At 43.1% G+C, this 26,565-nt stretch overlaps 1 protein-coding gene across 1 annotated transcript in view; it reads left to right on the forward strand.

The window, feature by feature from the left end:
• Positions 1 to 26,565, forward strand: part of LOC124719942 (protein SCO1 homolog, mitochondrial) — a 52,403-nt gene that overhangs the window by 21,107 nt on the left and 4,731 nt on the right. Inside the window, exon 4 of the mRNA XM_047245144.1 lies at positions 18,241 to 18,449. Coding sequence (XP_047101100.1) covers positions 18,241 to 18,449 — 209 coding nt within the window. The remainder of the gene's footprint in view (positions 1 to 18,240; positions 18,450 to 26,565) is intronic.

Below are 26,565 nucleotides of genomic sequence, written 5' to 3' on the forward strand. Positions count from 1 at the left end.
CGGTGTTTGGTGAAATTTGCATTTATACTTTTGTTATACAAAAATATGCAGTGTACATGTTGCTACACATCAAAGATCTTTCCAAAACGTGTTTTTGTTCCACCCTCCTGAGTTTTGTTTTCTATAGTGCTGAGAAATTGTTGTTCTGAGGGAAAGTATACTGTCACTTAAAATGGAAAAAGTGTATTTTCACCCGGGAGAAAATTCATTTTTAACCGGGAAATCCGGGAATTTTTTTTCCTTGTCAGCATATAAACCCTGGTCTTTGCTTTCTTAGAAGAATGGATTTTGTGTTGTTTGTGTTTCACTGGAGGTCCCTACTCTACTGCATAGCTCTGAAATAAAGCAGTTCCACACAAAACTTTATGTAACATTTTGCACTTATTTTGATGCGCACACTACACCTGCAAAATGCGTACAGTACTTTTGAATGTCCCCGTATATGTCATCGAATTGCACCCTTTTGAAAATTATCCAGTTTTGTTGTTTTAGCAACATCCAGTCCCATCTTTTCCTGGAGTCAAAAGAGCAGCTGTCGCTTCCTGTACCTCTCCAGACACTTCTCCTTCATCATTTTCTTCACGGAGATCGTTCAAATTTTCAGAGCAGCAGCTACTCATCAGACGACTTTCATAACTGGATAAGAAGCCTGCCATTAACCTATCTCCCCCAAATTAGCATTATCTACGAGGCCTGTGAGATTGTCTCTTTGAGGTAGCACCACTGCTTACATTCCTGTGGCTTGAGGAACAGATTGTATAACATACTTTTGAAATTGACAATACCACACCTTTCACTGCATCATGAACATGAACTCATTGAGTAACTCATGATACCACTAACAAGATGGCCGCGAGTGTAGAAGTGTGTGAATCTAACTTGAGAAATAGTCATAGTTATGCTGTTAAAAAGGGAGTTTGTAAGAAATGTAACACTGAAATAACAACGCTAAAAGAACGAATTGCTAGCTTACAATTCATAGTCAGTTCCTTAAGAAACGATATTGACTCACTCAAGAAAGAAAATCGGAATCTGCGATCGAAGCCAACACTAAGTGAAGAGATGCAAGTCAAAAGTCGAGTTGGTAAAAGTGCCGTACAAAAATAGTGTTCCAACTACAAAAAGAACAACAAAGTCTGCTAAAACTGTCACATTTTCGGAGAAAAACAAATATCATGTTTTGCAAACAAGTGACTGTGATAACGACTCTCCAAATGATCGTGAACTTGAAAAAGTCAGTGAACTGAAAATGAATAGCGTTTTTTCAAATAATATCAACAACAAACACAGATCATCAGGGAAAAAGAGTAGTGTACTATTACTAACAGACAGTCATGGCAGGAATCTATCTAGCATGCTCCGTGAGAAAAATCGCGACATAGCAGTGACTAGTGTACTGAAACCGGGAGCAGGATGTAAAAATGTTGTAGACATTAACTCTCAGACGAAATTAATGCAAGAAAATTACTTTATCGTCTGTATAATGGGTTCAAATGATGTGGCAAAAAATGAAGCAGAGGTTTGCATGAAAACGCTACAGAATTTATTACAAGCTAATAAATACAGAAACACAGTAGTTGCCACACTTCCTCATAGGCATGATCTGATTTATAGTTCATGTGTAAACAAAGAAATTCGGAAAACAAACATTAAAATAAGGAAACTGTGTTCTCAATACACCAAGTGCGATGTACTGGATATAAGCAAGCTGCATGGAAATCTGCACACGAAGCATGGAATGCATTTGAACTGTGAAGGGAAAAGATTTGTTTGTGATCGTGTTAGTGAAATAATCAAAGAAAGACTTGTAAGGGATAGAACAATTTATCAGCTTCCTAAACATCCTTCCAACAGCGAGGAAAACAAAATAAACAAGAAAGAAGAACGAAAATACAACACTGCTGACGTTCCTAATTTAAACTAGAGGTATGTGATGCTGTAAATGTGATTCCCAATTACCAAATCGTGAATATGCCCGAACTAAAAATTTACCACCATAATGTGCAATCCCTGTGTTATAAGATCGATGAAATTAACGTTCTATTAACACATGAACTTAATGATATCTCAGTGTTATGCATTTCTGAGCACTGGCTTAACCCAGAATTAATCCAGAATATGAAAATAAACAAATTTGTCTTGGCTGCTTACTACTGCAGGAAAAACAGCAAGCAGGGTGGGGTAGCAATTTACACAAAGGATAATGTAGATTTTATTACACTACCTGACTTAACTAGGGCAAATGTCGAAAAGGATTATGAAATTGCAGCTATAAAAATTACTCAGTTCAACCTGGTTATTGCTACAGTTTACCGATCAACGTCCGGGAATTTTGAACTTTTCTTAAACAAAATGGAGTCATTGGTAAATAAAGTAAATAAAAAGGCTGAAGTAAAAGCAGCTACCCGAGTATCAGATACTTGTCAAACAGCTCTTGATCAGTTTCTAGTAAAGAAGAGTTTACACAACACCTCACTAAAAATTTTCAATGCAGTTTTTAGTGATCATCTTGCTCAAATATTAAGCATAAAAGTACAAGGCAGTATTATTAACAACATGTCTTTTAGAACAGCATATCGAAGCTATAATCAGCATAATGTGAACTATTTCAACAACTTATTACAGAAAGAAAAATGGCTAGGAGTGTACAAAATGAACGATATAAATGAAAAATTCAACACTTTCATTGATACATTAACCCATTTCTTTGAACTTGCATTCCCACTGAAAACATTAACCATACAGGGAAACTCTATTCTAAACAGCTAGATCACAAAGGTAATAAGGGTCTCATGCCAGAAGAAAAGACTACTTCATGAAATATGTAACTAAAAAAATTCCTCACCTGTAGTACGCGCATACTATAAAAAATACTCCAAAATATTAAGAAAAGTAATAAAAGCAGCAGAAATAATGCATAATGATGAAATCATGTATAATTCAGCTAATAAATCAAAGGCTATGTGGAGGTTATAAAAAAAGAATGTGGAGAATACAGACAACCTTGGAAAAATATAACACTATCACATAAAAATAAAAAAGTAACAAACCCCTTAGAAGTAGCCAACACATTTAACAACTTTTTCACAGGTGTTGCTGAAAATATGTTACAGTCAAACTTTAAGAGCATCCAGGCAAATGAATATAAAATAAGTGCATGTAGAGGAGCAATGTACATCAGTTCTGTTTCACACGATGAAGTAGCTAAAGCAATAAAAGGACTAAAAAATTCCAAATTGGCAGGTATTGATGGTATACCTGCAACAATGTTAAAGAAGAGCGCATCAAACCTAATTGAAGTACTCACACATTTATGCGACTGCTCACTTCAGGCAGGCACTTTCCCTGTTATTCCTGTATATAAAAAAGGGGATAAAGACAATGTAAATAACTACAAACCCATCACAATTTCCTCCTGCATCTCTAAAGTACTGGATAAAGTTATGTATAAGAAACTTATGAAATTTATAAATAAAAACAGCATCCTATGTAATGAACAACATGGATTCAGAAATAAGAGGTCAACAACAACTGCTGTCTATGAGTGCATCAATTCCGTCCTAAACCTGATGGACAAAAAACAGGAAACAATAGGAGTCTTTATTGACTTGTCAAAAGCTTTTGACATGGTGGACCATAAAATTCTGCTATCAAAGCTAGAAAGATATGTTATTCGAGGTCTGTCCAACTAGTGGATCAGTTCCTTCCTGCCAAATCGTATGCAGGCAGTGTGCGTCAAGCACACAAATATTGAACTAAAAACTGTATCTAATCACTTATCTGACTATAAACAAATAAAATGTGGTGTACCCCAAGGATCCGTATTGGGACCCCTTCTGTTTCTTCTGTACATAAATGATCTAAGCTTAAATATTGATGCACACAAATCAATCATATTTGCAGATGACACCACGATTCTATTAAAAGGAGACGACGATGAACAGTTACAGCAGACTGTAAACACAGTCACGAAACAACTTAGCAGCTGGGCACAGAGTAATCAGCTTGTAATTGTCCAATGTAAGAAAACCGTTGCTCTAAAATTCCACAGTGTTCCTAACAAGGACATGTTTATCCCATCAGTCTCTCTCAATGACGAACCAGTTGGTAACAGTACCGAAACCAAATTCTTAGGACTTTGGCTGCAGAGTAACATCAGATGGAATAAGCATATTGAATATCTCAATGCAGAACTGAGCAAAACATGTTATCTTCTTTGTTCATTAAAATCATGCTGTAGTGAGAAAACAGTATTGAATGCATATCATGCGTACTTTCATTCTCGTCTTAGATATGGGGTCATCTTCTGGGGAAACTCTAAAATAGCTAATAGCACTTTTAAACTACAAAAAAGGGCCATTAGAATCTTGTTTGGGTGCAAACCTAGAGACTCTCGTAAACCCCTGTTCAAGAAATCTGGTATTCCCCCATTACTGTGTGTATACATTATGGAAACCCTTTTGTTCTTTAAATTAAATGTAATAGGCAAGGACCAGAGACTACAAAAAACACTGTGATATACATGAGCACTTTACCAGACAAAACAGAAACTTACATATGACTCAAATCAGCACAGCACTGTGCCAAAAAGGTACTTTTCACATGGGAGTTAAGCTTTATAACAAACTTCCTGAAAACATAAAAGCTATCACTGAAGTCAATACATTTGGAAAATCTCTAAAGCCATATTTACAGCATCACTGCTTTTACTCCATTGAAGAATATTTAAATTTATGAAATGTGTTATATAAATACTTACGTGTAAAGTGTATTACTGTAAGCTTAAATATGTATGCCTTGAAATTACTTTCAGCCTGTATATTTATAACTTGACTTGTCCAATGTCTTATGCATAAGCTGCTATGTAGACAACAGGACCAATAAAATACAATCTACAATCCCTGAAAAACTATTTGCACTCAAAATACTTCGCAGCTATGACTTCGAGTTGTACAGGTGGCAATGCGGCACAATCACCGTGGTAAAATTTAAGAATTTTGGAGCTCGTGTTGGTGTTAGAGTGACTCGTCTGTAAAGTCTGCACCAACTCTTGAACCGTCGGGGATATTCTTTTGGCAAATTGACCGTAGCTGTCATTGTGCTTTACGTGCACAACTTTAATCTGCCGTGAAGTTTCAAATCGGCAGACAGTCCACTGCACAGTGAGGACTGATTCTGAAACGATTGTTTACTGTGCCTGGAGTACCACAGTAAATTCTACGGTGCCCAGAGGCACCGGCCACAATACACGTGACGGCTACAATGTACGAGTCACTGAATGGGACACTCACTTGGTCCGTAGTGGGTGTGCAGGATTTTAGAGTATACACCCAGACCGCCAGGAGGCGTACGGAGAGCTGCAAACTGCCAGGTACCTTACCGGGCGAAGGGGAGAGGTCACCGGCCGCATTGTGAGACTGCTCTTAGGTCCGGTCGCTAATTACTGTTCCCAGAAGACGACCCAGAAATCACTGCAGACAGTGCCTGTCAGTGAGAGATGGCCGATTCGTTCACCGACTGCTCGCAGTCCCTCAGTTGAGCTCTCGTCAGCGTGCTGTCAGTGACAACAGCGTGACACTGAGAAGTATACTTCTGCGCGGAAAACGGCTCTCGACTGTTGGTCGAGTCAATGTTTAGTTCCGGCTTCAGGTAGTTAGTTAGAGCCTAACCCGTAGAATTGTACTTCAGTTGGAACTGTAGAAGAGGTGGAGTTAATTTGTAATTTTAAATTGTAACGAGTAGTTTTTGGTTTTCGGAAGGGCAGTAAGGAAGCTATTTTGCTCCTCCTACAGGGGCTCTTCAATTAAGAAAAACAGATTTTGCATTAAATACCCTCAATTTGTAGATTTTGGATTTAGGTGTAGTGGATGATGCAGTGTAGGCAGTGTGCAGATAGCATTTAGGACAACTTGGCTTCATTCTCTGGGTGGTCCCAATACAAATTATTTTTGGGGGATTTGACAGACACTAATACCATTATCCAATGTTTAGAGCCTTGTTAACTTATTTAACGTGGTTGGTGGGGAAAAAAGGAATAGTTGCTCTCTGACACAATTCTTCCCAATATTGTTTTATCGTTTCTTTTCTTGCGGGTTCAGATAAATAGGTCAGTGAAGACGATTTAGTCAGAAACATTAACTGTTCTGTTAAATTCTCAGTAATGCTTCCACCGAGATGGCCCCGCACGTGTCCTATCGGGGACAAATCTCGAGATCTCACCGGCCGTAAGGAAAGCTCGACACTGTCCGGGCAGTACGTAGATACGTCTTGAGAGCACTGTCCCATTTAAAATGGCACTGCTATCCTGTCAAACACTTGAAGATTCGGGACATCCGTGTCGAATTGTGCCGCCGTGAGTTCCCCCGTCGGTGCCGGTCTCGGCGGGAAGTTGTACACGGTGGTTTCACGTGTCGTGATAAACACCTGTTCTCTCTAAAAGACTGGAAGGACGAGACTTCTCGGCGGGTCACCGACATACTCTCCCGCAGTAGTCGTCCGGGTTAGCAGGAATCTGCGATTCGTCGCCGAATGCGGTGCGACTGTTTGCCTGCTGTCCGTGCTTCCCACCGTGGCACCACTCTGGACTTCGACTTGTGCGCCACAGTGTTAATGGTGGCACGTGGACAGTAATTCGCTAGTCTCTGGCTGGCGGTGCGGGGCGACACAGAAAGTTGCAGGTAGTCCGTACTCGCTCTCGGACAGCAGGTGAGGACGTGGAGGGGTTACGACGTGCTCGATACAATTTTAAATGATTGTCAGGCGTGCTCAAATATGTCACATGCGTTGCTCTCGTGAAAGATGAGTATATGGTGCAAATAAGTAAGAGTACTGTGTGTTTCGACAGAAATGGATGTTGCGGATGCTCTGTGAAATTTGAGTGAAGTTTAGAGCATTTCTTCTCCCAAATTGTGGAATGGGAGAAACAAAATACAGACTTTCAGAAAATTCCATATAGCCGAGGGGCACCCTAATGACCCCTCATCATCTGACAGTTTTCACAACCAGGAGATATATTCTCAGATGTGGTAACAACACTAATGTACTCTGGTGGGCATTCCACCTGTCACAGAGATTTCCACCACTAATCATGTGCGTATGCGCCAGTGGTGTGAGTATTAAGTTACATCGACATCCCATCATGTCTTCTCGGTGATCCTCTACTCAGTCTCTCTCTCTCTCTCTCTCTCTCTCTCTCTCTCTCTCTCTCTCTCTGTCTGTGTATAATATACACTGAGGTAACAAAAGTCACGAGATATCCATGTGCACATTGTGTACACGAGGTATAAAAGGCAGTGTATTGGTGCCGTCATTTCATGATCACGGTCGCGTGATGCAAATTAACAAACTTTGAATGCACGATGGTAGTTGGAGCTAGACGTGTGGGACATTCCATTTAAGAAATTGTTAGGGAATTCAGTTTTCCAAAATCCACAGTGTCGATAGTGTGCCGAGAATGCCGAGTTTTGGCCACTACCTCTCACCACAGGTGACACAGTGGCGGACAGCCTTCACTTAATAACCGAGAGCAGTGGTGTTTGAGTAGAGTTGTCAGTGTTAAAAGACAGACGACACTGCTCGAAATAACTGCAGAAATTGATGTGGGATGTATGTTGAACATTCCCGGTGGGACAGTGCGGTGAAATGTGGTGTTAACGGACTTCGGCAACAGACGACTTACGCGAGTACCTCTGCTGACAGTACACCACCGCCTGTGCAGCACCTCTCCTGGGCTCGTGACTGTACAAATTGGATCCTAGACGACTGGATAACTGTGGACTAGTCAGATGACTTCTAATTTCAGTTGATAAGAGTTGACAGTAGCCAGTGTTGCCCCAAGTTTTGGAAATCAGTGAATATCGAACGTGCCAGGGAAATTGGGGGGAAAAGTCTTGTTTTCGTCTCAATAGATGAAACGGTTTGTTTACTGAAATGTCACACACCGTTGCTGGCTGGGCCGAGTACGTGCGCCATTTCCCTAATCCCTCATTCTTACTGCTTTTCCCCTTTCTACCACTCCACTCGGCTCGCAATCAGTGACACCACCACTTCTTGCCGCCAGCCTGGCAGCTGCCGACGAGAGGCGGGGAAGCGTGAGGAGTGGTTTGTTCGGATCTGATTCTCAGAGACTGCTGACGCAGTGGCCAGAGACGGCGGTCGTGTGTGCGCGAGTTGTGTACGAGTGATTGTGGGAATGTGCGTGTGCTCTCGTTTTCTGACGAAGGTTGTGGCCAAAAATATAGTTGTGAGAGAGTGTTCGTCTTGGCTGTGTGCCCGTCTGCAGCTCGGCGATCGTGTTTACAGTGAGTCACTACCTGTCCTCATCAGTATCGATTCTCAGAGTATTTGCGCTAGTTACCTGTTGCACGGCTCGATCAGTGCAGTCTCATTTCGTCGACACGGTGTCTGTGACGTGTGAATAGCTGGCTACGCCAGTGGACTTCCACGACGGGCAAAAACAGCGGGCCATTTTTGTGGGTATCTCTGAGGATCGGGCCTACCGGTGCCCATCGTTTCCCACTAACAGACAGGCCCTGCCCGCCGGATGTAGTCTCGCCGATCTGCCTGCGGGCCGGGTCTGTTTGTGTGTGGCGTAATGCACCAGATTTTCGTGGTTTATCTGCGGGCTCAGGATAGCGGTACTCCTCGGCAGGCCAGAGACCATGGCCGACGGATTTCAGGAATTGCGACTGTATCACCACGAGTACATTGTACGGTGCAGCATTTTGTAGACATTTTATTTGTTGTGGTACATTCTGTCATTTCAAAAGTAGTTTATATATTAGAAAGTATGAGCGATAAGAACAAGAAAATTGTGGGAGTCACTGCCAGTTTATATGCTACACTCGTGTATTTCTCGAAAGGAAAATCACACGGTACCTTTAAAATAATAGGCGTAACACAGTGGGTAATAACTGACAATAACAAACATAGCTGAAGCAACATTTTATTGGCAGTCACCTACAGTGTTGGTTTGTACAATTCTTCCCTGCCTTATATAGTTCTTTCAAGAGGCCTACTTTTTTCTGAGGTTATTTCTGAAATCAGTGAAGGTGTTTAAACTCTGTCTTTTGACTCCAACAAAATGTGTATTTTTATCACCAAATGTGTTTTATTTTCCTAAAATAAAATAACATCAGTGGTTTTAATGAAACATATATACCATTTGGCTTGTTTTCTCCATTTAAAACAGTTCATTGCAAAAGATGTTGATGCCAGTACTTAACATTTTTGCTCACACATTTACAAATATAGAAGTCCTTCACTTTTTCTCAACTTATGTGGTAACTCACCCTAGACATCTTAAAATTTGTCCGGCAATTCAGAGAAATTTAACTTGGGGGAACTTGTGGGAACCCTGGTACGGTTCAAGTGTGGCACAGACCTCACGAAGCCATGGACCCGAGTTCTCGACGAGACACTGTGCAAGCTGGTGATGGCTCCACAATGGTGTGGGCTGTGTTTACATAGAACTGAACCGATCATTGACTGGAAAGGGTCACGTTCGGCTATGTGGAGACCGTTAGCAGCCAGTCGTGGGCTCCACATTCTCAAACGACGACGGAGTTACTACGGATGATAATGTGCCGTGTCACCTGGGCCACAATTGATTGGTTTGAAGAACATTCTCGACAGTTCGAACGAATTGTGTGACCGGCCAGATTGCCCGACATGAATCCCATCAAATATTTCTGGGACATAATTGAGAGGTCAGTTTGTGCACAAAATCCTGCACCTTCAATTCTTTCACAATTATGGACTGCTATAGAGGCAGCATGGCTCAATATTTCTTGAGGGGCTTCTAACTTGTCCAGCCCATGTCACTTTGAGTTGCTGCCCTGCACTGGACAAAAGGAGGTCTGACTCGATCTTAGGATGTATCCCGTGACTTTTGTCGACTCTGTATATATCTTGTAGTCAGTATTCAGATTAACTCAAACTTAGATTCGGTGGCTTTATAAAAATATTGTTGTTTCATTTTTTTCGTGCTACAGTGGTTAATCTGACAAACTCTGCATATGACACAATTTTTTCACATTTAACAAATAAAATATTTATTTTCACCTTTTGCCAAATTAAAGTCACAATTACATAGAATTGCTGTCACAACCCACATTGACAACCTCTCTGGACGAAATGCAAGTTGTGACTAACTTTTCCGATGAAATGAAATGTCGTGTGGCTAGAACCTCCCATCAGGTAGACCGGTTGCCTGGTGCAAGTCTTTTTAGTTGATGCCATTTTGGTGACTTGCGTGTGGATGGGGATGAGATGACGGCAACACGACACACAGTCCGTGACCTGAGAAATTCTCTGACCCAGCCGGGAATCGAACCTGAGCCCCTTCGCGTGGCGTTCTGCTGCTGCCCTGACCACTCGGCTATAGAGGCGGACACTTGTCCGATGTGTTCAGTAGAAGTCACTTTTGAGACTCTTCTTCGATATTTTACAGTTTTAGTGCTCTAATTAATGATCACTGGTAATGAGTACAAAATGGCAGTATCACTTCGAGTTCACTGGCAGTCGACCAAATGTAAACTCTGCCTGGTGTGGTGACGGTCTATTCTTGACAAATTATACAGGGCCGTGTTGTTCGGATCTATGATCGTTTGAAATGAAACATAAACGTCGACAAAACCTGTCGGCAGCTGAGGGTTTCAATTAATTATCATTTATTCTAGAGAAGCTGAGAACAGTTACTATCTTCATATATAATTCTCTGAGTATTGCTTTATTTGATTACAGTCCATTACATTGTTTTACTGTAAGTTCTTATTTTTTCTCCCTGAACTTCAAATCTCTCTTCAAATTTCTCCTTTGTTCCCTTTACTGCTTCCTCATTGTACAGACTGAATAACGTTGGCTATAGGAAAGAAAGCTGTTTCACTCTTTTCTGAACTACTACTTCACTTTCGTGTCCTTTGACAGTTATAACAGCAGTCTGGTTTCTATAAAAATTATAAATAAACTCTAGGTTCCTGTATTTTATCTCTTCCTTCTTCAGATTTTTAGAGTGTGTATTCAACTCACATTTTCAAATGGTGTGTGTGTGTGTGTGTGTGTGTGTGTGTGTGTGTGTGTCTATATATATATATATATATATATATATATATATATATATATATATATATATATATATATTTGTGTTTGTTTATGTGTCTGTCGACCTGCCAGCGCTTTTGTTTGGTAAGTTTCATCATCTTTCTTTTTATATATGTCTGCTTGTGTCTGTATATGTGTGGATGGATATGTGTGTGTGTGCGAGTGTATACCCGTCCTTGTTTCACCCTAAGGTAAGTCTTTCCGCTCCCGGGATTGGAATGACTCCTTACCCTCTCCCTTAAAACCCACATCCTTTCGTCTTTCCCTCTCCTTCCCTCTTTCCTGATGAGGCAACAGTTTGTTGCGAAAGCTTGAATTTTGTGTGTATGTTTGTGTTTGTTTGTGTGTCTGTCGACCTGCCAGCACTTTCATTTGGTAAGTCACATCATCTTTGTTTTTAGATATATATATATATATATATATATATATATATATGTCTGCTTGTGTCTGTATGTGTGGATGGATATGTGCGTGTGTGCGAGTGTATACCTGTCCTTTTTTCCCCCTAAGGTAAGTCTTTCCGGGGGATTGGAATGACTCCTTACCCTCTCCCTTAAAACCCACTTCCTTTCGTCTTCCCCTCTCCTTCCCTCTTTCCTGATGAGGCAACAGTTTGTTGCGAAAGCTTGAATTTTGTGTGTATGTTTGTGTTTGTTTGTGTGTCTATCGACCTGCCAGCGCTTTTGTTCGGTAAGTCACCTCATCTTTGTTTTTATATATAATTTTTCCCACGTGGAATGTTTCCTTCCATTATATATATATATATATATATATATACACACACACACACTCTTTGTAGGTCTTCTATCGTCAGGTTGGATAAAGCTGTTCAACACAAATTTCTGTCTTCGGCCTCCCTCTCGAGAGTGGTATAGCTGGTGCAGCCGATATCCTCTACAATCTGGTTGACGTATTCTAGACTCGTCCTGCCTTTTATATTTTTCCCTTCTACTGTCCCTTCGATGATACCTTTAATGATACCACCGTGTCTCAGTCGAAGGCCGACCTGTGCGTCCCTTCTGTGTTCGATTACTGTCAGGAAACGATGCCTCTCTCCCTCCACTCTATGGAGCACTTCTTCATTTGATGTTCACACGGGAAATCTCGAACAGTCTGCAGTAGCGTCACATTTCGAAGGCCGTTATTTTATGTTTTTCTGCTTCTACGGGTGCCCGTGTTTCACTTCCGTACAGGAGGACACTCCAAATAATCGTCTGTGAGGTTTTTCCTGAGATGTTTTGTCTGTGCTACTGTACGAGAAAAGATATCTTCTCTTGTTAAAAGCAGCTTTTGCTCAGTGGATTCACTTGCACTAGTCTTCCTTGACCTCCCGTCTGATGTTATTTTACTTTCTAAGTAGGCAAAGTATAATTTTACACCGTAAGTAGGCACAGGATTCGACGGTCTCTAGTTGCTCGTCGTCGAGTGAGCGTCGGGCAACAGTGTGTTTTGTTTTACCTTTATTAATTTTCATATTATAAGAGTAGCGGATGGTGGTTTCCGTCTGGGCCAGCATCACTTCTGACTGTTCTGCATGTTCACTTAACACTGCGGCATCATCAGCAAATATCAACACGTCTATTTTCTTAACACGAATTTTAATTCCTCCTATAGCTCCTGGTTTCTCCCTAACTTTATCTGTTGTCCTCTGAGTATATCCCTTGAACAAAGGAGAGTGTGAGCGGCCCTGTCATACACCCTGCTTAATAGTAACCACTTCTTGATGTTTTCCACACTTTATCACAGCTGCCTCTTTTTTTTTGCAGTCTCTACATTAATCTTCTATCCTTGTACTTTATGCCAGTCTCTCTCAGCATCTTAAAAAGCTGTCACAGATCTACCCTATCAAATACTTTTTCTGAGTTGATGAAGGCAATGTATTTCTCTTAACCTTGCTTTAGTATTTTTTCAAGAATTAATGATAAACTGAGTATTGCTTTTCATGTGCTTCCACCTCTTCTGTAGCTAAGCTGGCCATCTGTGATCATTCCATCTATCCTGCCTTTTATCTGCCTTAGAATTATAGAGGCCAAAATCTTTGAGTCATGGGTTACCAAGCTGAGGGCCCTATATTCACATCTGTCTGCAGATGCTTTCTTTGGTATTGGTGCTATGTTACATTTCTGCAAGGCTGTTGGGAGCTCCCCAGTTTCATATATAATGTGTATGAGGTGGAACATTTCTCCGTGTAACTGTTCTCCAGAACCTTCCGTGAGTTCCACCGGTATACCACCGACTTCAGTGGCTTTCCAAAATTTTAGCAGTTCGACTGCCAGGTCGAACTAATTGTATAAGACATAGTATCTTGCTTCTTCCAGATCAATTTCCTCAGTGTTCTCCAGTTCCAGATCTTCATTATTTCTGTAAATCTACAAATACTATAAATGTGGCATTATAATAATGTACAGAAAGTTGTGGTTGAGAATTACAGTTTATTTAGGAATAAATGAGATGACTCATTGAAAGTCAGAAATGCTGCATCATTTATAAGTACACAAAATAAAGGTACAGAGCTTGGCTTGCTTCCGGAATGCACTTCCTTTTTCCAGTTTGTAGGAAAAACAAATACACACACACACACACACACACACACACACACACACCTTCATTCTCACTCACACATCCACGTGCCTGTCTCCCTACATTGTGCTCAGTTGACTGCCAGCTCTTTCCCTGCCCATGGTGAGTGTACTGTGGTGAGGTAGGGGTGTGGGATGGGGAGGAGTGAGGGATGTAGAGAGGCGGGAAGCAAGGAAGGGTTTAGGGAGAAGCATCTAATGGCTCGTGAGAAAGTGGGGAGCCACCTGTGGGCTAGGTAGAGGGGGTGGTGGCAGGTGGCAGATTTCACGTGATTCCATAGACTAGGGCGTGAGATGACAGCACACAATTAGTCAATATGGAGACAAAAATTGGGCAGGACTACTGGGATAGGGGATGGTGTGTGTGCATGTCCACACTCCCCATCCCCTTTCAGACACACACACACACACACACACACACACACACACACACACAAAATTGGGTGCAGGTGAGGGGGGCCAGCGAGTTCACTTAGGTTTAGGTCAAGAAGGTTACAGGAACGAAGGATGTACTGTAAGAATAGCTTCCAGCTGCACAGCTCAGAAAAGCTGGTGGTGGTGGGGATTGTGAAGCAGGCATTGGAATCCCTCATGTTGTGCTTTGTTGCATGTTGTGCCACTGGGTGGTCCACCTCGTTTCTGGCAACAGTTTGGCGGTGGCCATTCATTATAGTTGACAGCTGTTTGGTTGTCATACCAGTGTAAAACACTGTACAGTGGTTGCAGAAGAACTGGTGTATAACACGGCTGCTCTCACAGTCGGCCCAGCCTTTGATGGGGTAGAATAAGCCTGTGACGGGACTGGAGTTGGTGGTGCTGGGTGGGTGGATTGGGCAGGTCTCGCATCTCGGTCTTCCACGGGAGTATGATCCCTGTGGCAATGGAGTGAGAGTGTGAGTGGTACTAGGATGTTGCGGAGGTTGGGTGGGCAGTGGAACACCACATTGGGAGGGGTCGGAAGTATCTTGCGTACGATGTCTCTCATTTCAGGGCACGATAATAGATATTCGAAGCCCTAACGAAGGACGTGGTTCTGTCATTTCAGTCTGGGGTTGTATTGGGTGACGAAGGGGCTGCTTCTTTTTGTTTGGGTCTTGGAATGGATTTGAGGAGCAGGTGTGTTTGGGGATATGGCTTGGGAAATATGTTTGTGGATTAGGTGTGGAGAGTATTGTCTGTCTGCAAAGACCTTTGTGAGGCCTTCAGCAAACTGGGCGAGGGAGTTCTCATTACTGCAGATCGTCTACCACAAATGGCTGGGCTGTATGGGAGGGAGTTTTTGATGGGGAAGTGATGGCAGCTGTCAAAGTGCAGGTACTACTGGCAATTGGAGGATTTATTGTGGTTGGAGCCATCTGAAAAGAGGAGATAGACGTCTAGGAAGGTGGCACGATAGGTGGAGGAGGACCGTGTGAAGTGGGATGGGAGGGAAGATGTTGAGGTTGTGGAGGAATGAGGATAAAGTGTCCTGGCCTTGGGTCCAGATTATGAAGACATAATCAGTTAACGTGAACCAAACTAGGGGTTTAGGATTTTGGGAAGCTAGGAATGTTTCCTCCGGGTGGCCCAGGAAGAGGTTGGCCTTAGAAGGTGCCAGAAGCATGCCACAAGTTTGTTTGTATACCTTCCCTTCAAAGGTGAAGTAGTTGTGGGTTAGGATGTAGTTGGTTAGGTGTTCGACGAATGAAGTGGAGGATTTAGAGTCTGCAGGCCATTTGGAGAGGTAGTGTTCAATCACGGCAAGGCTAGGGGCGTGAGGGACGTAGGTGTATAGGGATATTGCATCGACAGTGACGAATAGGGGTCCAGGTGGTAAGGGTGTGAGTATGGTGTAGAGCCAGTGCAGGAAACGATTGGTATCCTTAATGTGGGAGGCTAAGTTTTGGACAATCGGTTAGAGATGTCGATCGACAAGGGCCGAGATTCTTTCGGTGGGGTCACTGTAACCAGCCACAGTGGGGCACCTAGGATTTTTGGGTTTGTGAATTTTGGGGAGCACGTAGATGGCGGGTGTACGAGCTGTTCTTGGAGAGAGTAGGGAGATAGATTCAGGAGAGAGGTTCTGGGAAGGGCCTAAGGATTTCAGCAGGGATTGGAGGTTATGTTGGACTCCTGGAATGGGGTAACTTTGACCGAGCTTGTAGGTGTAGGTGTCAGACAACTGGCAGAGCGCGTCTGCTAGGTACTCACTCCAGTTCACCACAACAGCGGTGGAACCTTTGTCTGTCGGTAGGATGATAGGTCAGGATCTGTTTTTAGGTTGTGTAGGACAGGACAGTCCTTTCTTCTATTGAAGAAGCTTGTTGTCCTTAGGGAGGGACCTGGGGAAAGATGGCGAGGCCAAGTTGGAAGTCAGGAATTCCTGAAAGGTGACCAGAGGTGATTAAGTGGCAGTGTGGGTTGTATGGTGGTATGAATTGGAACAGGCAGCGTTCGATGTTGCTATCGGATTGGGTTTGGTTGGAGGGGTTGGTGGCGAAGAAGTGTTTCCACTGTAGGGAGCAGGAGGAGGAGAGTAGGCCTTACACAAGTCCGACATGATTAAACCTGAATATGAGGCCTTTGGATAGGATTGAAATTTCTGGGGGCTGAGGATTTTGGTGAGGAGGTTAACAACTGTGTTCTGGGATTGTTTCAGCTCTGGATTTCATGGAGTGTGGTAGAGGGTTTTGGAGGATGTGGTAGGTTGAAAAAGTCAGCTATGCAGGGTCTGGGAGATACGAGGGGTTGATGAGTAGCAACATCGTCAGTATGGTGGGGTTGGATAGTGGTGCCCCAAGGAAAGAGTAGGATGCCAGCAGGCTGGATAACTTGTGGAGGTGGTATTTGGAATGTTCCTCAAGGTGTTGGAGTGTCAGGATTTCAATTTGAGTGATTATTTGGGATTACATTTCTTTAGCATGTTCTCTAGGGAAATTCATAAAATCAGTATTGCCGCGCATGTTCCTACATTTCTCTGTTTGCCTTTCCTTCTCGTGTAGATAACTGTTGGTAGTATCGTGCAACCCTAACTAAATTAAACTGAGTGGTATCCTCACCTGTCTGCACCTGCCTTCTTCGGAACTGGAATTACTAGATTCTTCTAGAAGTCTGAGAGTATTTTCCCCATCTCATATATCTTGCACACTAGATGGAATAGCTCTCGCAGATCTCAGTAATTTTGTGGGAATGTCGCCTGCTCTAGGTACCTCGTTTGAACTTAACTCTTTCAGCGCTCTCTCAAATTCTCTTCGCAACACCATCTCTCTCCCATCTCGTCGTCATTTGCTTCCTCTCTATAAATTAATTTCCCTCGGTCAGCCCTTTTGTACAAGGTATCCCAGAAGGAATGGTGAATATTTAGGTATATGACAGGAACGCAAATGCTCATTTGAAGCAACAAAGTTACATATTAACATATGCCCTATTCCGAATGGTTTCCAAGATAGAACATATTTAATGTCACTTTTGCACATTTTTCTTGAGTAACTCAAAAACTGCAGCCTCTAGTGAAAATACGGTACAGTACAAAATTAAATTACATTAAATTTCATATGAAAAAGGTACTATTCACTTTTTCCCTAGGATTAATAGCTTGCGTGAAGAGAGCGAAAGAATACTGAAAATATCGCACGACGTGCTTGCAGTATAGCTTTTGTAGGCCAATTTGCGGTATGAAACTGTGGCAGGTTAAAACTATGTGGCGGACCGAGATTCCAACTTGGGACCTTTGTCTTTCGTGAGTAAGTGGTCTACCGACTGAACTATCCGAGCACAACTCGCGACCTGTCCTCGCGGCTTTATTTCTGCCAGTACCTCGTTTCGTACCTCCCAGACACCACAGAAGCTCTCCTGTGAAACATCGGGTACTAGCACTCCTGGAAGAAAAGATATTGCGGAGACACGGTTATAGTCTCGCAAGTTTTGCAGGAGAGCTTCTGTGAAGTGTGGAAAGTAGGAATGAAGTACTGGGGAAGTAAAGCTGTGAGGAGGGGTTGTGAGTCATGCTCGGGTAGCTCAGATCGTAGAGCACGGAAGGCAAAGGTCCCGAGGTAGTCTCGGTCTGGCACACGGTGTTAATCTGCCAGGAAGTTTCATATCAGTGCACATTCTCTTGCGGAGTGAAATTTCTTTCCAGTTTGAGGTAGTGTTGCGATTTGATACACCACACGTATCTTTTATCAAAGTGTTCTTCTTGACCTCCTGTATACTTCTGTGGTACATTGTAAACAATGACAGTGTACTTAATAATAACGAAAATAAATAACTGTCCATTAAATACGTTCTACCTCGGAAACCGTTCAAAGGGGGGCACTTGTTTGTTTGAAGTCTTTTGCTACAAATAATAATTGCTACCATATATCTGAATATTGACCATTTCTCCTGGGACGCCCTGCATATTCCTTCCAAGATTCAGCTTTCCATTCTTTGGCTAGTACTGTCTTGCCACCTGAACTCTCATTATTTGTGTTCTGGGTGTAGAAACATAATTGTCCTAAGTGCAGTAAAACATTAAAATACAAATAATTACCTCTGACAGCGGAGGGTCGAGTAATTTGTAACTTTGTGTGTTCGGTTGCAGACAAGCTGGAGGACGTGCCGAAGGTGCAGCCGCTTTTCATCACAGTGGACCCGGAGCGAGACACGCCCACCATCGTGGGCAAATACTGTGCCGAGTTCTCGCCACGCATCATCGGGTTGACCGGCTCGCCGGAGCAGGTGCAGCGTGCCTGCAAGGCGTACCGCGTCTACTCGAGCGCCGGGCCCCGCGACGTCGAAGACGACTACATTGTGAGTGTCGGCATCTGCTCGACTCTGCTGCCTTCTATCCTTGTGTCCGTTCCCAGTTATTGTCATGATCTTCAGTCCCGAGAACGGTTCGACACGTTTTCCACACTACGCTACCCTGTGCTAGGAGAAAAAGTTTTAATTTTCCATCTACAATGACGGCTTTATATTTTTCTCCTAGAACCTTTCCATGATTTTTCTCTTAACAGTACGATTGAGCCACTGTTTATGATTCTGAGATACAGTGCTTTTCAGTAAAATTATAGAAATGTCGAAGTTGCACATAAGTATACATACTGTAACACTGTAATGTTTGTACACTTGCCGTATTGCTTTCACGAGTGTCGAAGTGCGAGATACTGTTCGCGTATGACAATACAGTGCTGTGTGCAGCAAAAACCTACTGCACGCAGCAATCAATTGTTGTATGCAAATAGTGTCTTGCACGTAGCCACTCGTACGAGCAATGTGGCAACCGTAAAAATATTATGGTGTTACAGTAGAACTTCCGTGGATGGCTTGACAGTGGACTAAGATCTAAAACTAGTCACCATTTAAATAAAAACAAACTACTGTGCACTTTGACTGTTTTGTCATTTCATTGAATCCTGTTAAGTTCTGCCTACTGCTATCCAGAATGCTGGAAGTGAGACAATACTTTTTGTCTGTGATCTGCACCTAACTGGGCAGTATATTTTAGAGATATTTGTTTAGGTGTTCCTTTTTCCCATGAGCAATTTGAGAGTGGAATGGTAGAGTAGTGGTATGAAAATGGTTCGATGAACCCTCTGCCGGGCACTTAAGTGTGAATTGCAGAGTAACCATGTAGATGTAGATGTAACATTTCACCATTGTGGTCAGATAAATCCTTCCATTACTAGCCAAGATTTTTCTGAAAAAGAGAAGTTTTTCTGGCATCAAATATAAATTTAAGTTAACATACATAGTATGTATTCCTGATACACGTTGAGTCTCATCATTATCTAAGATAAGTAAGGGAGATGCTGGGATGAAGTTTTTGTACAGGGGTTTAGTAGATATCGAATCCAGGACTATGGGACCAAAGGATGTGTTGCAAGAGTAACTCCCATATAGGTAGATCAGAAAAGCTGATGCTGGGGCGGGCATCCAGGTGGCAGAGGTTGTGAAAGCAGCCACTGAAATCGAACGCGTGCTCGGCTCGGCATTGCGGTCTGCCACGGGGTGGTAGTCTCTGCTCTCGACCACAGTTTGGCAGTGAGCATTCGTTCGAATAGACAGTAGGTCGGTGGTTGTGCCCAAATAAAATGCTGTGCAAAAACTGCAGCAGAGCTGGTATATGAATTCACTGCTTTCACAGGTGGCCTTGTCTCTGGTGGGACAGGATACACCTGTGATGGGAATGGCGTAGGATGTGCTGGGTGGGTGAAATGGGAGGATTTTGCACCTGTGTCTTCCACATTCATACGATCCGTGTGGCAGTGAATGGGGAGTCGAAGTGGCATAAATTTGGAACAGGGTGTTGTGTAGGTTTGGTGGATGATGGAATACCACGTTGCGGAGGGTTATAAGAATTGTGGATAGTATGTTTCTCGTCTCTGGGCACGATGACGGATAGTTGTAGCCCTGGCGAAGGACACAGTCCGGGGCCTTAGTAGGTGTCGGTTGGGGCACTTCTTTGCAGCTAATGCTTAGGGGCAGTGGGAGCCTTAGGAGTATGTGGAGATATGGTGTAAGAAATCTGTTTTTCAGACTAGGATTGGGGGTAATGCCTGTCTGTGAAGGCCTTTGTGAGATCAGCATAACAGTCGAGGGAATTCTCGTCACTGCAGATATGCCATCCGCGGATAGCCAGGCTTAAAGTAGAGCGATTTTTTAATGTGCAAGGGATGACAGCTGTCAAAATGCAGATACCTTCATTCTTAGTGGTCTAGCTGTTGACAGAGGTATGGATGGAGTCATCAGAGAAGTAGAGGGCAACATCTAGAAATGTGACACATTGAGCTGAAGAGGACCAGGTGAAGCGGATGGGGAAGGTGGTGTTGAGGCTGTGGAGGAGGAATTGAGGATGGGTGTTTTGGACCTGGATCCAGATCATTAGGATGTTTTCGGGGAACCTTTTGGAGGCCGGAAAGTGGTGTCCCTAGGTGGCCCACGAGCAGGCTGCCGTGCAGGTGCCTAGGGCACTGCAACAGATTTGTTTATGTTTCTTGCCCTGAAAGGAGAAGTAGTTACTTGTGAGGATGTGATTTATTAGATGTATAAGGAATGAGGTGGTGAGTTTGGAGCCTTTAGGATGTCGGGAGAGGTAGTGTTCAACTGCGAGGCTTTGCACAGGTTACGTCTTAATATAGGAAGGTGGCACCGACAGCGTCAATTAGGGATGTGAGTGGTAACAGGGGATGGTATTGTCGAGACTCGCTGAATTTGAAAGGGTAGGCCACAAGCTAGTGGTCGGATATATTGCTCCACGAGAGTAGAGATATATCAGTGATAGCACAATAGCTACACTGGGGCATTGGGGATTGTTACGTTTACAAATTTTGAGGTAAGGCAAGAGATGGGTTGGTGGGAAAGATTCTGGAGCCTGATAATGATTTCAGTCGTGATTGGGGGTTTTGCTGGACTTCTGGCACAAGATCACTCAGTAAGGCTCGTAGGTGGAAGGATCGAGACAGCTGGAGGGCACCCTCTGTCAGGTCGTCACTGCGATTCGTCGAGACTGTAGCGGAGACTCGGTGTGCGGGAAGGACGGTGGGCTGTCCTGAGGTGATAGTTCTTTCTTCTGTTCAGAGGTTTGTGTTCTTTGTAAGGGGCCTAGGGATTGCTCCAGTTTAATCACAGGCCATTTTCATTTCACCAGAGGCAGATCCACACGTGAGAGCAGCCACGTCGTATACCAGCTGTGCTACAGTCTCCTCACATCATTTTACGTGGGCATGACTGCCGATTAACTGTCCGCCCGAGCGAGTGGCCGCCTCGGAACTGTGGCCGAGAGTGGAATTGACGGCCCGGTGGCGGAACACGATCGATTACGGTGACCACTTCGGAACGCGTGCCGTCTGTATCCCATTCTGCAGTTCCAGCTGTCCTGAACTACGTGGAATGGAGCTGTCGTTGCAGCGTGCCCTTTACTCCCACAATCCTAGCCTCAGTTTCCACTATCACTCGTAACCGACCATCTCCTGCTCCTCTGTCCTGTCACCCCCTCCCAGTCTACTCCCCACATTGCCGCCAACATGCGGCTCCGGTGCTCGTGTGTGGCATTCCTAATCTGTGCACCTGCTGCCTCTTCTCCCAGACACCGGCTGCCTCCCTGATCCTCCTTCCCTCTGTCCACCTCTTTCTCCCACTACCCACTCCACCACATCCGAATCGATCCGTCATGCCAGTACAGTAGCTCAAAAAAGCATTCATCCAAAAGGTAGCAAAGTTTTCATTCTTTTTGTGCATCTTCTATGACTTTAGTCTTCTACTGTTTGTCAAACTATTACTTTCACTCTGCAAAATTATTAAACTTGTTAAAACTGTTTCTAGTTGCTTTACAAGGCTTGAGACATTCTGCCAGTGGCCTGTAAACTGTCATTACCACGAGCTCGCGTATGTTCCCAGTCCTTTATTGCGCACTGCACTCGGAGAGGCAGTTCGACTCATTTATTAACCTAGAAGCCTTGGAACTTTCTAATTTTTGAATCTAAAGCCACTACAATTTTTTCTTACACTGGTTGTAGAGGTGTATAATATTAGCATGCATTCATCAGAATTAGATTTCAGTGAGTTTCTTGTGATCTTCTGGTGTACATTATGAGTCTGGTGAAGTTCCATCTATACTTTCATTCCCCTATAAGCATATTAGAAGTTCATCCTTTCTTTTATTAATTAGATTTCTGCAGTGAGTGTTCTTTAAGATCCGTGACTTTGTCCCAGCATCTGAAAGGCACACATTTACTACCTTCATCGTAACATCACAAACGTCATTGACAAAAAGGAGGAACTTCTAATATCCGTACAGAATAAGGAAAGAATAGATAGAGTACCTGTCGATGGGTTGTACTTATCAGAACAATAAATGGAAACCACATTGCCGACTCCACTGTCATTTCCAAATTTCACTCTACGCTGATGAAGTCTGTGGGGTTCGTGCAAAAAGTTCTCGGCCTGTAGGTCACAGCATTACACGCACGGCTTTTATCCCTCCAGAGAACAGTACAACTTTCGAGAAGGTTTTGTGTGAAATTGCGGGACAGTCCATCCGGTATCCTGCAGACAGCTGTCTGAATAAGGTGTGGCACTCGAATTCTCGCAAATGGAGAAAATAGAGTACTGTCCAGTGGTAAAATTTTTTGTAATTCGAGGCTTGATACCTCCCAAAATTTGTTACAGGTTTGTAAATGTTTCTGATGACTGCTCTCAGATTTACACTGTGATGAAACGTGTTACCAAATTTAAACGAGGCCACGACAGTGTCAGAGGTGATTCACACGGGGGACATTCAAAAAATGCTACTATATGAACGACTGTAGTAAAAGTGTGCGATAGAGTTGTAAAAAAATTATGTACTCGAGGGATGTGAAATTGCCGAGATTGTAGAGATTTGGAAAGCTCGTATGTGAAGCGACGAATAACACCGTCAGCTTTGTGTCTACATTTATAATTTATGTAACTGCGAGTGGTTTCTTTGGTGCTCTCCACTGTCATCGGGCCTCTCTGTGGCAAGTGATGGAGCAGTTGTCTGAAGGGCTGCACCAGGTGCATCACACACTAGCAGGTCTGTGTGTGTAGATGTTTCCAGTCCTCTTATGATGTCGATTACCACCCATTATATGACCAACATTTGTCACAGAGGACCCTGATGGCTGGGGTGGACCATCAAACCACTCGCATTAAGTAAATAGTAAACACAGACAAACAGCTGACTGGTTTTTTTATTGGTTCTCGTATACTTATCAGCTGCTGTGCCACTATCCGTTTGAAGGTGGAGGTACGAAAATTCAAAAGAAAGTGTCGACTACATTTTGTACAAAGAATTTCACACTAAAAAGCTTTGTTCAGGCGGGTGCCATTTCTCAATGGATCATAAACAAATGCGTGAGGTGACTGCTTGTGCTAAGTGTCAATTTCACGTTTGAGTCCTGGTCTGGCATAATTTTCAGTTGTCACCACATATTCGTCGCATTGCACAGCTAGCGAATCTGGATAGTTTGTACTGTTAAACACTATCTGATCAAAAGAATCCTTGCATCTATTAGTGGACGTTAAACATTCCATTGCTTTGGATGTGTATACACATACTGCTGTGCGATTCCCCAGGTGCTGTGAACACGTATACACGTGCCACTTGGGTTTTCCTAGTGCTATGGATGTCTGTATGAGCCACCAATCTCTCACTGCTGCAGACAAGTTTCTTCCGTATCTCAGTTAATTATTTACGAGGTATGACAATTGTTATGACAATGTGATTCACGATGCACGGGGATGTGTACACACGTGTCGTGTAACTATCCGTCAGATACACAGGCTGTATCATTTCATTTGGCATGTCTATATTTCCAGTACTGCAGCAAACCTGTTTTGAGTTACAGCTTCCACAGCTGCTGTTATACAATGTCTCAGTTCCTTCATTGTTGTTGGTAATGGAGGCACATAAACAGAGTCTTTTATAAACCCCCACAAGAAATAATCACATACATTCAGGTCCAGTGACCTTTGAGGCCAGTAATGTAGGGCTGAATCATTTGGTCTAATGTGACTGATCAATCATTCAGTAATCCTCTGATTTAAAAATTCCCACACTTTCAGATGCCAGTGTGGCAGTGGCCCATCCTATTGGTTAATGAAGTAGTGCAAATCAGTCTCCAATTGCAGGGAAAAAAAGTTCTCAAGCATATTAAGACATGTGCTTCCTGTGGCAATGTTCTCGGCAAAGAAAACTGGAGTGCACACCTTTTCCCATGAAACTGCACAGAACACATTAAACTTTGGAGAGTCCCTCTCATGTTGTACAACTTCATGTGGTTGTTCCCTACTCCATATTCTCACATCGTGATAGTTCACCTTTCCATTTCTGCAGAATCTTGTCTCATCACTAAACAGTAAGTGTGGAAAAAACTGTCATCCTCCATCCCGTCAAGAACGGAATTACAGAACTCCACACTTTGTTGTTTCTCATCTTCACAAAGAGCTTGCAGTAGCTAGTTTTGCGTGGTTTTATATGTAAACGTCGTCACCACACACACCAGACAGGCATCGGGGGCATGTTGAGCTGTGAAGCTGCACAGTGAATGGATTTTTTTGGGTCTTTATGAAACTACGGCAGATGCATTTGACGTCTGTGGCACTCACTTGGGGACGGCCCGCCGTTTTGCCTTTACACAAACAACCTGGTTGTCAGAACTGTTCACGCCACTGTCTAATGCTGTGCTGTAGGAGGATCCACGCCGTGCCTAGTACGAAAGTCATGCTGGACAGTTATTACTGACCCGCACTGCACGAAACGTAGACCACAAAATGCTTTCTGTTGTCACGACACCATTTTTAGTAGAACTGAAGTGGGTGCACACTGCTGGTTTTCTCGAAAAAATAACAGTTATGATTTTTTAAAAATAGGATGATTCTTTCTGATGCACCGTGTATATTTTTTAATGAAATATCATATAGAGAAACTACACTGTCATTTATAAAATGCTCATTTTACATGACATTAGCTCAACAGAAACATTGAAATAGACATCCATTTTTCCACAGACCCACGTAACAACATACAAAAATTTGAACTGTATTTGTGAAACATATTTCTACACACAATCTAGCTGCATCCGATCAATCTGATTTAGGTTTTCTGTGATTTCCATAAATCACTCCAGGCAAATGCCGGACTCGTTCCTTTGTAAGGGCACAGCCGACTTCCTTCCCTAATCCAATGGACTGATGGACCCCCCCCTCCCCCCCCCCCCCCCCCACACACACACACACACACACACACACACACACACACACACAAAAAATCTAGTATCTAATGCCTTGTTATTGGTGTGTATCAGGTAATGAACTGAAGGAATTTGACGTGGCACATTAAAAATGCTACAGAATTCTTCCCCTTCCTAGTTCGTACTTAATGAGAATCCCTCACATGGAAAACAGTCCAACATTACTGAGAAAAGAGTGCAGGTGATTCATGTTTACAAGACGGGTAAACATAATTACAGGCCAACATCTCTAATGTCAGTCTGTGTAGACCCCAGGGCTTAGTCCAATCTCGAATACGGACATTTCTTCTGGGTAAAAGAAGTTTCTCCAAAAGAATCTGTGGAACACAGATGAGGAAAGACCATTTGTGTTAAACACATTTTACATTTTTTTTGTGTACACAAGATATTTCCACAGACTCTTAAGCGTAAATTTGTACCAAACCTCCACTATTGTGACGTAATCAGACACGGAATGAATAATGATAACATGAGACAGTTAAACCAGCCACAAATTCTTGTGTGTAGTACACCTACAGCACCTGTATATATGACTGCGTCAGCGGTTCATAAACCCAGTTAGGTCAGTCGCAGCGGGATGATTTAACAGACTAGCAGGCAATGTGTTTACACTGACAGTTCCTCACAGCACAAACACCCCAGTGCCTTGCATTAGAGATTAAGTACCTGTGATCTCATCATAACTGCAACAAGAGATCTGACTTATCTAGTGTCCTGTAGTCGAGTGTACATAAGGAGATCACTGACAGCTCACTGCACTGTTTACAGATTCCAGTTGTGAAGCACTATCAGCTGCAGGAGGAAACATAAGCTGTTTACGGAGCTGTGACAATACGGAAGCATTGCCGTAGAGAAGTTTACAGAATTGTGTTACACGATAGGTTGAGGTAGGCGATTGAAACTACTGCACTGCAACTGTCAGGGATTAACTTAGCTGTGCCCATTTGTAAAACAAAAACATTCACAGACTATTCCTCTTTTGCTGCTGTCTCTGTAACAAGCTGCCCTTCTCTCTGCGCACAATTCAAGATACGGAAATGCTTATCGAAGACTTTGACGCATTCAGTTTTGCTGAACATTCAGCTGTGAAAGTGATATTTTTGTGGTGGATCCCGGACAATTTGACCAAAGTTAATAAATAGGAGGGAGAAAAT

This window comes from Schistocerca piceifrons, chromosome 11 (assembly GCF_021461385.2).
Source record: "Schistocerca piceifrons isolate TAMUIC-IGC-003096 chromosome 11, iqSchPice1.1, whole genome shotgun sequence".
NCBI lineage: Eukaryota > Metazoa > Arthropoda > Insecta > Orthoptera > Acrididae > Schistocerca > Schistocerca piceifrons.